Genomic DNA, 16,060 nt, shown 5'->3' on the forward strand with positions numbered 1-16,060 from the left:
GTTGATAAGGACACGTACACCTGGATGAAGGGAAAAAGAAAATATCAGCTTCATCCCAAACTTCTGTGGTCCCCAAAAGTTTTCAAAGGTAAACGTTTAATCCCCACTTTTTCCTGTACTGTAGTTCACCTGAGATAAAGGAATATGGAAAACGGATAGACGGTGTGGATAAAACAAATACATCATGGTGGGGACATAGAGCTTTGACACTAGCTACCTGGCTGGTGATCGGGTAACTAGCCAAACTGCGTCCGGGTCCCTCACAGCGATATTCGTACCTGTGCCACGATTCACCTGTTCGATTTCTCCTGGCGCGTAAACGCTTTTATCTTTTCATCGGCCAACTAAGCAGCAGACCCGCCTCTTTTTATCCATCTCTTCTCTGCTGCAACTGCGAAAAACAAAGAAAAAAGAAAAGAAAGGGAAATGGCAGCAGCAGCAGCAGCTGCAAACGGTGTATCTTTCGTCTCTTCGAATGCATACCTGGAGAGTGGGCAAGTGAAAGAGACAAGGGCTTTGATTTCCAATCTCTGCCGTCAGTTCTACACGCTGGGGTGGATTTCAGGGACAGGAGGCAGCATCACTGCTAAAGTCCACGAGGATTCAATTCCGAAATCCCAACAGCTCATTGTCATGTCTCCGTCTGGTAATAAAAGAAAGGAAAGAAAAAAAAGAAGATAAAATGGGATTTTGATTTCTCCTGGAATTGGGTTTCTTTATTTCTTGAATTTGGGCTTCTTCTTTCTTTTTTTTTCGGAATTTCTGTTTTGTCAGGGGTGACAAAGGAGAGGATGGCTGCCGAGGACGTGTATGTGTTGTCATCGAGCGGGACGGTTCTGTCCTCTCCATCTCGCAGGCCTTATCCTCGCAAACCTCCCAAGTGTACCGACCGTACACCGCTCTTCATGAAGGTGTGTATGCAGCTTCCTAATTTAGGATAGCAATGGGCCGGGCCTGTCAAGCCTCTGGCCCAACACTATACAACCCAGGCCCGGCCGGCATGGACCTGGCACAGCTAGCCCAAGCCCAACTTGAAACTTTTGATTGGGCTGCCCCGAACTTTGACCATATCCCTGATTCCCAACGTTTCTAATTCAGCCCTTGATCAGATGGGCGGCACATGCACCAATAAGTAGACGTTTAGATAAACGGAAATCAATGGTTTACATGTATGCATCTGTTGCTTACCCGATTATTGGAATGTCATGTATGTAGAATAGAACACACATAGATATGAAGTGTAGCTGGGGCGGGTTGGGCTTGAATCACCTAAGCCCAGCCCGCCCAAACAATTTATCAGCCCATACATAACAGGACCAACTAATTAGTCCAAGCCCAGTCCGAAGCCCGCCGGGTTCACTGAGCCACCTTACTCTTTTGTGAGGAATATACCACCAAGTGGGTCCCATGCTTTGTAAATCCGTACCATTGTCGGCAGATCCAAGGACTTGATCTTTGGACCTTCTTCAGTTGAATATAGACCATTGATTTATTTATCTTCTTAACCGTCCATTTGTGGGCCACAACTTGAAAGGTTACAGTTTTCCAATGGAGAAGTATTTTTTTTTTTCATTTTAATTTTAATTTTTTTAAATTTGGGGCGAGGTCCAACTACAGTGGAATGCAACAGACCAAAGCATGGGCTCTGCTTATTAGCAATGAAAACACTCATGCATAGCTTTGGCTTGATAATATCCTTTAATTCCTTGTTCTTTGTTTCCCACTTCAATTTCAGTTATTTGTTGTGAGAAATGCTAAAGCGAGATTTGTGCCAGGAGAGATGGAAGTGGTGAATTGTACCAAACATGCTGATATGGCACACTGGTGAGAGATCCAGGCCTAGATGGGACTCAACTTGAACATTCACAATCACTCTCCTGAAATATGTGCTGGTTCATGTACACATTGGATGTAGGCCATTTGGTGACTTTCTAACTAACCATCTATTTTCCATGCGTTTAATTAGCAGCTTCAGAGTGTCATTCGCCGAGGGACCAAAATTGGTATGACTCACCTCAACTCAGTCTGTTCTGGTCCGCATCAGTGTGGTGACTCTCATTTGTTTTGGACCAAAACCAATATGACTCTCGATGCTGTGTCGTATTGGTGAACCTTTCAGACCATGAGTGCCGATCACCCAACGAGTGAGCTGGCCTGATTTATAGCCCAGGGCATGTCAACAGTCGAATCACTTAATGATTAGCCTGGATCTTGCACATGTGCCACATTAGTAGGTGTACCACCAGTCACTTCTTCCACCTCTCCTTGCACACATTTCTGTAGCATTTCCTATATATATATATATATATATATATAGTGTAGTAGAAGAATCGATTAATTGAATCATTGTTGTCATATTTTGTCGATGTTATTCCATTTAAGTAACACAGATAGGGCTGAGCTGTTTTTTGGAGCAGTTGTGTATAACATAAAGGGATGGTGCAGTAGACCCTGCGGAATTGGAATATTGTGGATTTATCTCTTGAAAATAAGTCGTAGGGTGACTTTTCATTTGGGACTGTCCATCCAGTTGCCACTAATGTGGATCACAGATGGGTAAAATACTCATAGAAAGGATGTCAGATTAGTAACCTTCAAAGTGGTGATATAAAGAAAATGGTTAATAAGCATCATTCAATGATGGAAATGAAGAAAAGTGATGGATAGGAATCATAGGATCCCTGATAGATGTGACTTTTGAAACATGGACCATCTATGTTGGGGCCCACTAGATGGATGGTCTCTATTGATACATCACCCTAGCATTCATGGAGAGACGGATCCATCATATTCAGTTTCTAATGGCTGTACCATGTCAACTGCCTATAGCATATGCATAACAAACCATGGTAGCATAGTTGGTTAGGGCACGAGAATATTGGATTTGAATCCTGATTTCCCTGGTAACTACACCATGGTACCAATGTGATGGATCTGATGGCTAATGATTTACATTGAGTGTGGGAACTGAAGAAAAGGATGGATGGGTCCCCCCATAGTTGTGACCTCTGAAGTCTGAAACATGGGCCTCCATGTCAAGGCCCTGTAGATGGATGGTATCCATCAATACATAACCCTTCCATGAGTAATGTGGAGAGATGGGTCCACCATATTCAGTTTCTAATTGCTTTACTTTGTCATCTCCCTATAGCATATGCATAACACACCGTGGTAGCCTGGCTGGTAAGGACACAAGAGTATTGGATTTGAATCCTGATTCCCGTGGTAGACTAAACCATGGTACCAATGTCCCAGAGCTAATTTGAATTCACGAGCAATCTACTCCATCTGTTGCAGCATCTTCTCTTCCAAATTGGTTTTCCATGTATGCTTTTGATTACTTAAAACTGTTTGTAGTTTTTATTTCTTTTACAAGAAATGGTCCTAGAATGTCGTTGATGGTCCTAACTCCTGAGGACTCGCACATCCATGTTTATACTGTTCATGTTTTCTGGTTGCTTCCTACCCTTTATCTTGCATAATGTATTCACAAATTTGTCAATTTAACTGGCTAGTTGGTTAGTTCATCAGCGAGTAGCTGTTTTGAAGAAAAAAGGTTTTTTTTTTTTGTCCATAAAAAAGGAAAGAAAATATATGAGAGATAAGTTCATTCATATGTTTGTTGATTTAATCTGATCTGTAATTCAACTCTATTGGCTTTCCCCGGCTTATCAGATGCGTGATGCTGGGGCTGTTATTCACAGTCATGGAAGGGAGTCTTCTCTCATAACAATGATTCATCCATCCTCAAAACAGTTTCGAGTAATTCTCTGAACTTTGATGATCATGATTTCGAACAAAAAGTTTCACTCTTGCCTCTCTCCCCATGCTCTCTTAGTTTGATGATCATTTTATGGGTATCTGTTGGGTCTGTGTGACCTAATATTTGATATTGATTTCAAGTTGTTGAAGCATTGAGTAGATACCTCATGGAGAATATTTGAACATTTTCAGTCTTTAGGGGAAATTGTGGACATGCTTTCTGCATTATTGAATTTTTAGTGAATAGAGTTTAAAGCTTCATTGATACCATATTGAAGAGAAGGGAGAAAGAGATTTGAGGACACCATGTGTTAGAGAGCAAAATGATCTCCTTAACGTATTTTATTAAGGGCATAATAATACAAGTGGTACGGTGTCCTGATGGAGCACTGAAATAAAACTAAAAACACACACATATTCTGACAATGTAGTAAAAGAAAATTGTATGAAGTATTGATCACAGTAATGTGAATAAGGTGACTCGCTATTGAAGAAAGGCAGGGGCTCCATGAATGCAGAGAATGTCTTGCTTGGACTCCCCAAAAAGTCAATGCACTGTGTGTGGACTAAGGGACTTCTTGTGGAGTGGTGAGAATGGGAAAGGTTCCCCCCTAAGTCAGAGGAGAACACTATGGAAACTAAAGAAAGTGGGAGGTCTTCAAATCAGAAAGCTTAAGAATTTTTCAAAATAAAGGTGCTAACCATTGCAAAAATCTATATGGTGAAGGAAACAAAAGGTTCAACCTGAGTGACACTGACACCATACGAAGTGAAAATTGGAACAGAGTTGAACAGAAGTGATTCTAAGCTGTATATACCAGATTAGCAGAAAATATCACTTCCAAGATCTCCATGCAGTTGCAGCAGAGAAAAAAAAAAAAAACAAGAAGAAGAAGAAGAAGAAGAAGAGGAAGGAAAAGAAAAGAAAGAAACGAAGAAGATAAAGGGGATGTACAATGTGATTTCAATAATTTATAGGCCATCACACCACTAGCAAAGATAGAAGTAGGGCATTACACCACTAGTTTCCCAAAACGTCACTCTCTACAATCTTCAGCCATCATAAGTTAAGAGAAAAAAGTCTTAATCATAAAAAATAACCATATGTAGTTCCATAAGCATCATGGTGTGCCATAAAGGCCGTTATGTAAAGGTGACGGTGGCAACCGTTACACGTTACGAGGTCGTAAAGGCCGTAACAACCATTATGCAAAAAAATGACTTGTAACCACCATTAAACGCCCGTTATGCCCCCTAAAAAGGCCATAACAGCCCCGTAATGGTCTGTTACAGGGCGGATACAGGTTTTTCGATTATTTTTTTTCAACATTACAGGGCAAATGCAGGTTTTTCCTTTGAAGAAGAAGAAGAAGAAGAAGAGACCATAAAGGCCGTTACAGGGGCCGTAACAACCGTTATGACCCATATCGTAAAGGTAACAGTGGTGGTCGTTTCAGCCACCATTACCATTACGAAATACCTTGATAAGCATGACCTGTATATATAGCCTTTCAAAAACCTACTCCCCTAATTAAAACAGAAACAAAGGGTAGCTTGTTAAACAAGTCTTAACACAAAAGGAAACTTTCTTAACTTGTTTAAAATAGGAAACTATCTAACCCATTTCTGTGTGGATAATGAATGTGGGGGTTCTTGCATAAATTGTGGGTCACGATTGATCTCAACTGTGGTTGGTGGAGGTTGGTTGCATCACTAAGTGTAGGCGTCACTGTGTTTGGTCCACGTGCTTGTTCCTCTTTGGAGTAAACCTTTGGCTTAAAGGAGAAATCCACCGTCAAACCATCCTATTTCTTGTAGGAGCTTGGATGAAGAGTGAAGATTTTTCCAATAGTTAAATCTTCCTTTCTTAGATCATATGGATATCTCCATTTCTCCTAATCTTTCATTTTTGTTTTTGATTTCTCTCTTTAATCTCAAGTTGATTCCTTTCATGTCACTCATGCAAATTTATACCCCAGGATATAATGATATAGATTGCCCCAGTTGCCAATTCTCACTTAATGATCCTCTTCAAAATTCAGCTATCATTGGTATCATAATGTTAGGTTCAATTAAATATATATATATATATATCTTCATGGTTTTTCTAAGATCCTCTTGCCAGCTTGTTTCAAAGTGCTGCTCTTGCTTGTCCATCGAAAAAAGAGTGTATTTCTCCCGCCTTCTATGTTGTTTTGTTCTTGTGTAATCTTTGGTTAGAAGCTTATGTGCTTTTCTTTTTATCCTACGGATGGTTATGCTTTTCTTTATTATGTTTCTCTACCCTTTTTTGGCTGCATTCTTCATCCCTTGGTGTTTGTGAGCTCTCACCCTATTGTTGCAGTTAACTCACATGGAGATGATAAAAAGAATTCAAGGGCATGGTTATCATGATGAGCTTGTGGTACCAATAATAGAGAACACTGCCCACGAGGGCAAGCTCACAGTCTCTTACAGAAGCAATACGTTCACATGACCCATTGTGTTTTTTCAGCATAGCGGGTCTTTTGATTTTACTTTTTACTCGGTATCTGTTTTAATTTATTTATTTGCTAATGATATTGAAAGGACACATGATGGTTGCCTTTGCCTCTCTTGCTTTGTGATTCTATATTTATGTACTAGCAATTGAAAACTAAGCGAATGGATTGTGGTTTGATGTTGTTTTATGCTTTTCATCTATTTTCATATTAGGGCCCATTTAGATAGTGGGAAAAGAAAAGAAAAGAAAGAAAATTGTAATGATTATCCAATGATAATTTACCAATATTCCATGAGCACTAATTAAATATGAATGCCCATGGATTTTATTTTTAGGAGTTATATGGATAGCAAGTGGAAATTTCATAATGCTCTAACAATAATCACCTCGTATCTTGTGCATAAGAATTTAACTATGCTGTTTAGGAAATTGTGAAACAAATCGGTGAAACGCATTGGAAAATGCCTGATGAAGAGAGAGGTTTTGTGGAGTCTCCATTAGCCAAAATCTCAAGATCTATGGCAGGCTAGATGCCATTGAGCCACAGTGACCTAGGGGTCGAGATGTGCAATTTTGATTTGAGTAACTCCACATAGTTTATGTTCACGGAATGGCACCATTTCCCAGCTGTATAAATGTACATTATCTACTTTACAGATTTTGGGATTAGGGGGATTTATTTTTAGGTTATTGCTTCAAAATAAATGAATGAATAGAAACAAAATAAACAAAAAAAAAAAAAAAAAAATCAGAATTATAACAAGGGGGGTGTATAAGAAGGGGATTGTAGCAACATAGTATGCAAAATGCAACATAAAATAAAGTAGTAAATGAGTCACTTATATCAACCGAGGGCCTAGAGATGTGAGTGGAGTGAAAAGAATTTTGACACTTCTAAAAGAGGAGATGATCCGAATTCTTAGATCTCTGATTGTGCTCTACAAAATCTTCTATCGCAAGACAGTGGGGCATGATCAACGTATGAGCGCAAAAAGAAGAACACTAGTACTTCTCGAGTAGAGAAGATAACTAGAGCTCTTTGATCCACGACCTACTCTCAGGACCCCCTCTCACACGGAGCTTGGTGAAGGAGAAGACCTTGGAGAGAGGTCACCCTTGCTCTTTAAGGCTTCCTCACTTAGACTTGGGAACCCCGTGATGACCAATCCTTAGAGAGATGGGAACATTTTACCCTTTTCTCCAAGGCTTCCTTCCACCATGACTTATTAGTATGTTGGAAATGAGAGGAGAGGAGAGTATTTATAGGTGGAGCTAATGGCATTTTAGTTATTTTGGAGTCAGTGAGGGTCAAAAGTGCAAATGGCTTGCTATGTTGGCTCTTGGATAAAGGACACCTCTCATTGGGTGATTGGGGATGTAAAACTTATAATTTGGGGGAAGCTCATGGGTGAATGTGTAAAAAATGGGGTTTTTTTTTTTTTGAATGTGTAAAAAATGGGTTTTTTTTCCAATCAGACACGATAAGTGGTGTCTAATTGGAAAAAAAAAGAAGGAAAATAATGTCAAATTAAGGCTGTCATTAAAAGTAAAAATATAATTTTTGCCCCAATCTTTGACCTATTTATGACACCCAAGCAAGGTATTCCATATCGATAATAGTGGGCGTAATGGTCACATTGTTACTACCGATACGGGGGCATGATGACTTTTACAACCCCCCGTAATGGTTCAAAAATTTGTTTTGCTCAAAAAATATCTAGAAAATCTAACATAATGTAAATATTCCAAATCTGTAGTAATTTTTTTTTTCAATATGTTTATGGTAGCGTAACGGTCCACTCTTTGGTGAGAATGTTGTATTGGGTTGTCTGGTGAATTTTTGAACATGGTTATGTATCTCAAATGTTTACACATTACAATTAAACATTAGAATTAGAAATTGGGGAAAAAAAATGTATATATACAACTTTTTTCAATTTTTTTAAACATGTTTTTAAATTAAATCTCCAAAAATGTGACCACAACTTAGTTGCAGAAACCTTCCACCAAGGTGCCACTCCCATTTCAGACTCATGTTTCAGACTCACACCATCTCTCCCACTTCATAGGCTTTTACAGTAGATAAATTTTTCAAAGATGCTTCCCATAGCTCCATAATCCACTCCCACTTCATCTCATGCTTTGCGCATCTGGTATTCCTTCTATTAATGTCTTTTTGAAAGTTTAAAAACCAAGCAGTAACAAAAGATTCAGGACAGTGGTGACAGAATATGTATTTATGGCTGTAGAGGAAATTTTATTTTTTATTTTTTAAAAAAAACAAGGGTTCTTATATAAAAAGGGTGCTGTGGTAGAAGAAGTGCATACTATAGTGTGGAAGAGAGCATCACACATTATCCTCCAATGCAATTTACTTTTGTTGCACTACAGGCTTATGTACCAAAAGGGCAACTTGCCTTTCATTCTTTCCAAAAGTGCAACTTGTCTTTCATTCTCTCTCTTTCTTTTTTTTTCTTTATAAATTTTCTTGACAGCTTTTCTGAAATTTGGTTTGAATTGCATTAGGCGGCAGGCTATCGTTATCTCTTTGATGCTGCTATCAAGCTCCACCAGTTGGGTTTGGACTGGTCTTGTCCAAGTGATGGTCCAGTTCATAATGTCAAAGGTATGTGGGGTGGTGGTCGAAATATAAATGGAGCTGTGAAAGCGGTTCTGACTGATAACGATGTGGTTGAACCATCGAGAGTAAGTAGCAGCAATAGCCTTCTTCATGTCATAATTCTTCAATATTCTGTTTTATTCTACATCATGCTTCTAATCATCATCATGGGATCATCCCAGCTACCTGGGGTCTTACTCACCTTGTGTGATATCTTTATTTTGAGTTCATTGAATTCTAAAAGTACTGTTGATGAGCTCGTAACCTTTTGTCTTGAAATTAAGTCTAATTTATTGAATGAACTTGAAATTTAATTTTCTTTAGCTGCTTGGGATATTTCGCAGAAATGTATACTTCTCGACATTGAAGGCACAACAACTCCAATATCATTTGTTACTGATGTTCTTTTCCCCTATGCGCGTGATAATGTGCGTAACCATTTAATTGCCACATACAACAGTGAAGAAACACGAGATGATATCAAGTTGTTACGTGCCCAAGTAAGATTCTTCAGCTTTTGTCTATTCCATTTATGTTATGACTAGTTCTCTTATTTTCATGGTATGAACTTGATTTTTCTAATTTCGATCATAACTTTGAATATTTACTTGGGCAACCATCAGAAGTTCCATTGGTTACCTCCAGTTCATTTACACTTCTGTTTTGATTCAATAGTCAATGTCACTCTAATTTCAGATGCCCTAGTCTTAGACAAGGGATGGCATTAATCAGGTACTAACATAAACCTACCATGGCCCAAAAAGCTAGGCTAGTCCACTCATTAGGTGGTTTGCTTGTGTATGATAAAAAAAAATGGAAGGCAGAAACAAATGACCCGTGGTCTCTATGCATGTGGACCACCTGATGAATACCAGTCTATTTTTCTGCCTGGGCACATTCACACTGGGCTCCAAACGATCGTCCAGATTTCACACTAGTGTGCCATGTCCATGGGATGCCCAAGTTCCTCATCAGACATGTCCTTGATGGTCAGTACGAGTCAAGGGAATGGCTCCCTGGCCTCTGATTTTTATATATAGGACACAATGTGAACAAAGACACTTTTTAACATCCATTCTCATCAACAAGGTATCTATCACAAGGAATCGAAGGAAGATGCAACAATTTATTCCAATAACTTCCAAGGAAACTTACATAGTACTGTTCTGACATTTCTATCGAACTGATCATATAACGGCTACCTACATTCCATGGCATTGTATAACATTTGCGACAGGTAGAGGATGATTTGGAACAAGGTGTTGTTGGTTCTGTGCCCATCCCACCTGCTGATGGTGGCAAAGAGGCGGTGATTGCATCCTTGGTAGCTAATGTAGAAGCAATGATAAAGGCTGACAGGAAAATTCCTGCTCTAAAACAACTGCAGGTAATCACACTGGGTTTCTGAACAATCACTCTACCCTGCAAGGGCTTGTCTTTGGAACCTGCCTTTCATTTTAACAACTCGCTTGCGTAAGGAGCTTTATGACACATTTGGCATGTGTGGGAGATCCTGACCATTCACCAGGTCGGGTAGGGCACATTCTGAACATCCCCCCGGTCCAAACATCAGATTGTCCACCCATTTTCCAGGCCATACTCATATGACAGAAAGGAATGGATAGAAAAAATGACTGACCATTTTCAACTTATACATGTGGCCTACTTGATGAGTGGTCCAGGACATGCTCAGTGTGCCCTATTTGATGAATGAGAAGGATCTGGCACAGGTATACCACAAGGCATGTGCGGTGTCAAACCCCAGCATCCATCTCATGCGAGAAAGTAAACTCAACAATCCTCCATTTTCTGTGTGCAGGGCCATATATGGAGAACAGGGTTTCAAAATAAGGAATTGCAGGGAGTATTTTTTGAGGATGTACCAGAAGCTCTTGAGAAGTGGCATGCAATGGGCATCAAGGTTATTCTACTTTTTCTTCATTTACTGTTCATGAATCCCATGGATTATTTTATATAACTTCTAGGAATATGCTACAGCGATTTGAGCAAATCATGTCCCAGGGATGATTCGTTCTAAAATAACAACACTTAATGGCCCTGCTTTTCTTTTCTTTTCTTCTAAAGATCTACAGATGATTGTATGCTAAAATTTCAGACCATTTTCCTGTCAACAAATACCACTTGAGTAAGAAACTGGTGCCGTGCAAAGGATAGGCCCACATGAAAACCATGTCATAAAAATCAGACTTGACTCGGCAACAGATGGACCACACATTCCAATTTCATGTAGAATTGATGGTCAAACTCATAGGTGTGGCTCACCAAATGATTGGATCTGCCTCATTTTCAAGAAAAATGGGTTTCATCATGTGGCCTACTGTTTGCATGTTATAAATGTCCTAGAAAAAGTGGCAAGTTGACCAGAAAAATTGAGCTGCATGACAAGTAAGCATAGAGCTAGCTGCATGTGATAATTTCTTTTCACAAACAGGTTGCTAAGCCCGGCCGTGTGCATGGGATCCCATCTAAATGCCACCCCATTTGCTATTGTGGCATACATGTGAGAGCCAATCCTGTCATTTTGTGTCCCACTCTGTAGATGCTTTTTTTTTTTTTAAATAAAATATTTATATGGTCCAAGTATCAAATGTGTGGCCCAGATGTAAGCTGAGTCAAATCATTGGCTCACTTGATGAGACTACTGTTCTGATACTTTTGCCATTTAATTTAAATTTTGGGGCCTACCACTTTCATGGTTTGGATGATTTAGGTAATGGCATTTTGACAAGAAAGATGGTGTTGTATGGGAATCCAGACCATCCAAATCTCTGGCCCAACTGTAGAGTGGAGCATAACTGAAAATTTGCACTGTGAAAAGTAATACTAACCATCTTATTTTTCCCGTTGAATTTGAATCACCCACTATTTTACTAGTAACCATCCATTTGATAGTCATTACTTGGATGATTAGGATTGCTTGGTTGGTGTGATATCAGACATATTGTCCATCCAAGATAGGGCCCCAAAATTTGGATGGTCTGGACAGCTGTACATCCATTCACGTTTGAAGAGGCGCCACGATTTTCAAAATGGTGCTAAACTTTAGGAGTCTAATTCTAGCTTTCTTTACTCAAAAGATGAGCCAACAGGTGTCGTGCATTCGAGAGCAGATGGCTCTCAAAGGGGCAATTTGCTCGAATCATTGTAGCACCACTTGTAACTTTGCCTTCTACTTTTACAGGCTTAGGATGCTTTGGATGCACTGTTTAACTTGAATTTCAGTTATTAGTTGAATAAAGTGGAAATATCCAAATCATAGTTTCATTAGCATTCACATGCAGTGTCTGGGGTTCAAGTTGTGATTGCATTACTTTCTAGTTGGACTTGGAGGGACACAAGTGCAAATTGATGGCTGCTTCCCTATTATGAATACTAGGACCTATTGACTTTGTTCACATTGTCATTGAACTGAATGATCATAATTCAATTCACTTTTGCATACAAATGCAGACTTATTTTGCATTTTCTGGATAGTCATGGTGGCTGTTTGTTTGTTTGTTTGTTTTTTTAAATAAAAAAAATAAAAATAAAAAAATCTCAAACCATTGTATAATGAAGTCCCATTGACGGGATTAGTCACCACGATTGTTTATTGTCATGCAGGTGTATATATATTCTAGTGGTAGTAGGGAGGCTCAAAGGCTAATCTTCGGAAATACGGTGTATGGGGATTTGAGAAAATATTTGTGTGGATTCTTTGATACCATGATAGGGTACGTCTTCTTGGTCCACCCCATCAGAATATGCACATTTGTTCCGTATGAGTATTTCTATTGTTGCTGCATTTAGATCGATGAAAGTTGTTTCATTTGTTCTATTAATATGTGCAGAAACAAAAAAGAAACCCGCAGTTATTTTGAGATCTCGCAGTCTGTGGGAGTAGATAGGCCGTCGGAGATCTTATTTCTGACAGATGTCGTTCAAGAAGCTGTGGCTGCAAAGTCAGCAGGTAGATCTGCCTGTGGCTTCTCCAGAGAAAAAAAGAAAAAGAAAAAGAGGATGATAAAAAATGCTTTTCTTTCTTTCTTCTTTTGAACCATTTGTATTAGTTTATGAATGCAGATCTTGCATTTCATAAGAAAGGGTAGGGCTGCAGCTTGGGTTTGGATCGACCCAAGTCCGATTGGACCAACCCTAATTCCGGTTGTGTCCGGCTGGGTTGTCAAGGTCCTCAGGTTGGTTTTGGGTTGGAAAATGCCAACTCAATTTGAAATTGAGTTGGGTTCAGGTTGAGCAAATACAGGTCAGGTTAAGTCAGGTTGGGAATAATCACATGTATTTGGGCCGGGTTGGGTCAAGGACAGAGGAATTGGGGTTGGGTTTGGGCTGGGCACCTCAGGATGGGTTTTAGGTTGGGTTGCAGATTGTATCCTCTTGAGGTCGGGTTGCACTCGGGTTTGACCCTCAACCCGACCCGACCTGCCTGAATTGTACCCCTATTAGGGGGTCCTTGTTGAATCTTTTCTGCATAAGGCTGCAAATTTTGGCCACATTGTGCCTGGCCTTTTTCCGCTTTTGACATTTAATTTTTGTTTGATCTAACATTATTTTACCCTAGATGGGGATGATCACATGTTACCGATTAAGTTGCCATGGAATCCTTTTTGTATTTAATGGTGAAGTTCCTAGTTGGTACCATGTAATGACTTGTGAGTAAATCTTTCTCTTTACTAATAGAACCTTTTCAATCTATATGTTTCAGGTTTGGAAGTTATGATCTCCATCCGTCCAGGAAATGGACCTCTTCCAGAAAACCATGGATTTAAAACCATTAAATCCTTCTCAGAAATCTGAGCTGATATAATGTATGTTTCCAACTATTGACTTTATGTATGGATCTACTGTATGGATTTATCCAGTAACCAATAAAATTTGCTGTTGATGGGTTTGCACCTTTGCAAATTGGTCGAACTTTTTTTTTCCTTCTTTCCTTGAGTTGCTATGACACCATAAATTGTATGGAAAACATAACATCATATGCACAAAACCAACATGTTTTTGAAAATTTGCAAGTGTATTGGCAAAGTATTGCGACAAAGTATTGCATTCCATGCATTTCCAGAGACGCCTCAACATGAAGCATTGAGTTGTCTAAGAAGTCTGTTGTTTGAGAATGTATGCGACTCTCTCTCTCTCTCTTTTGGGGGGGGAGGGGAAGGTGGGGCAGTGTTTGGCTGTTCAATAATGTGGAAACGATCAAATTGCAACTACCTTAACTGGCATCATATTCAGGGACTTGGCTCTAAATAGCAATCATGATAAAGCCGACCTTGAGAGGAAAGTAATTGCAATTTGGGAGAAACTTCCTCACCAAGGCCACTAGGGAAGGTAAACACAATTGGAATTCAATTCAATAATGCATCTAAATGCAGTTTTAATTATTTATAAAGCACAGGAGTCTTAACAAGTTGCTGAACACTTTCTTAACAGAGAAGAACATAAGACAGCTCGAGGGAAATTGGGATAGACACGCCATGTTTTCCTCCCTACAAGTTTAGTGAGACTGTGTACTTGAGACGCCACCCAAGCTGGTGGCCAATCGGACAAAGTCATTTGTTGCAACCTTGAGGATGTGGGTCCAGTCCCAGCTTACTTCTAAGAATTATATATACATACATACATGCAGATACACTGCACACACATATGAAAGGTTCTAAGAGTCATATGATTCTCAGGCTGCATATGATGCTTGATACACAGGCAATCGGAAATTGCACTTGTCGTATATATTAACTCATAATAAAAGCAACTAGGTGTGCAGTCCGCTGCTGCTGAATCACAATCTCAAGATTAGTTCCTGCCCTCTGATCGGTGGGCACTTCTTTGTTGATTGGATGTTTTTTTATTCTTTACTGCCCACTAAATGTCTACTAATCAAACAGTCAGATAATCAAATAAGCTTAGTTTTTGGTTCACGGTACATATAAGCTGGGTACCCATAATTTGGACTGTTTAATTTGACAACCTGTATGCCATGTGTGCAATTTAAAGTATTTTTTTAGTGCCTGTGTATCATCCATCACACTCCGAGAGTATCATAGTTTTTTCTATATTTCTAAGGTGGCTTATCCCCTTGGTGGCAAAGCTGCTTTGCCTTTGCCTCCACTGCATGGTGATCCAGATCATTCATCTAGTCCCTATTTAATAGGCCACATGACAAAGCTCACTGACCCAAGATCATCACCACCCACAAACAGGTAAGTGAGATTTTATTTTATTTTATTTTTCCTGGATTGCTTCGACTTAAACCATTTATGAACGGTGAAATTTCTGATAAGCCAGGTTCTATGAGGGTAGCCAATCTAAGATGTGACCCTGTATACAACAGTCTAGATTGACACGTGGCGACGCAGAATAGGCGAGCAGCTTGGACATGCCCTCCACCCTAGCATATCTTATAAAAGACAAAACCAGAGCAGAAATCAATTCATCACTCTCTCATTAAATTCATCCCTGAGATTAATGAAGCAAAAAAAAAAAAAAACATGGTTGTTGGATTTTCCAATCTTGGGACTGAAAAATCCAAGACACCGACTTAATGCCCGCTGGCCAGTCCTGTAGAAGACATGAGGGTCAAGATTCCTTGCCTGTACTTCCAGTCACCTTTTGCCAGCTGGCAGGTAGCTGAGCTACGAACAGCACAACCACATGTGGGAAATGCAGTACATTTCTCTCATGTGTCTCTTTAAATTTCAACAATCTTTTCAACTTGTATGCTAAAATCTACATGGGACCCAACTCATATTGATGGGAAATGGACTACTCTCTCCCTTCAGCAATCACCCCTCTTATTAACTCTTTTGTATTTATTATCTGATCTGTCCTTATGCTGAAGACAGACATGGTCAAGTTCCATTGGAAAATGCCTTATTATTATTATTATTATTTTCTTTTGGTGGAGAAAATTGCCTTCTTGTCAAACCCCAATAACAGCAGAAGAAGAGCTTTTTACAGTATAAATGCAGATTAAATTAAGAAACTAGATATTGTGGTTGGAATCTCTAAAAATCACAGATGCTTGACAAAACTGAAATGATTGTGAAGAACCCATTTGGAAGAAAATGCAAAAGAACAGAATCGGTGCAAGAAAAACTTGTTTTTCTCCTTCTCATATGAGCATATAACATCACAGAAAACACCCCTCAATGAACAAAGATGAGAACAGAAAAAAGAAA

General features: G+C 39.3%; 1 protein-coding gene across 1 annotated transcript; it reads left to right on the forward strand.

Annotated features, from left to right (window-relative positions):
• The first annotated feature begins 314 nt into the window (after window positions 1-314).
• On the forward strand, window positions 315-13,779 carry LOC131245506 (probable bifunctional methylthioribulose-1-phosphate dehydratase/enolase-phosphatase E1). The gene is made up of 10 exons (XM_058245024.1): window positions 315-646; window positions 775-910; window positions 3,666-3,762; window positions 8,771-8,950; window positions 9,209-9,364; window positions 10,102-10,251; window positions 10,684-10,785; window positions 12,489-12,598; window positions 12,716-12,834; window positions 13,588-13,779. Exons 1-10 carry the CDS (start codon window positions 427-429, stop codon window positions 13,677-13,679), a joined length of 1,362 nt encoding a protein of 453 aa, XP_058101007.1. The 5' UTR covers window positions 315-426; the 3' UTR covers window positions 13,680-13,779.
• The last annotated feature ends 2,281 nt before the right edge of the window (window positions 13,780-16,060 follow it).

Source organism: Magnolia sinica, chromosome 5 (assembly GCF_029962835.1).
Source record: "Magnolia sinica isolate HGM2019 chromosome 5, MsV1, whole genome shotgun sequence".
Lineage (NCBI taxonomy): Eukaryota > Viridiplantae > Streptophyta > Magnoliopsida > Magnoliales > Magnoliaceae > Magnolia > Magnolia sinica.

Excerpts from the sequence above, each read along its gene's own strand:
- LOC131245506 (XM_058245024.1), top strand. The coding sequence starts at position 427 with ATGGCAGCAGCAGCAGCAGCTGCAAACGGTGTATCTTTCGTCTCTTCG. Across the intron at positions 911-3,665 it reads CGTACACCGCTCTTCATGAA|GGCTTATCAGATGCGTGATG; the intron begins GGTGTGTATGCA and ends TTGGCTTTCCCC. Across the intron at positions 8,951-9,208 it reads ATGTGGTTGAACCATCGAGA|AAATGTATACTTCTCGACAT; the intron begins GTAAGTAGCAGC and ends GATATTTCGCAG.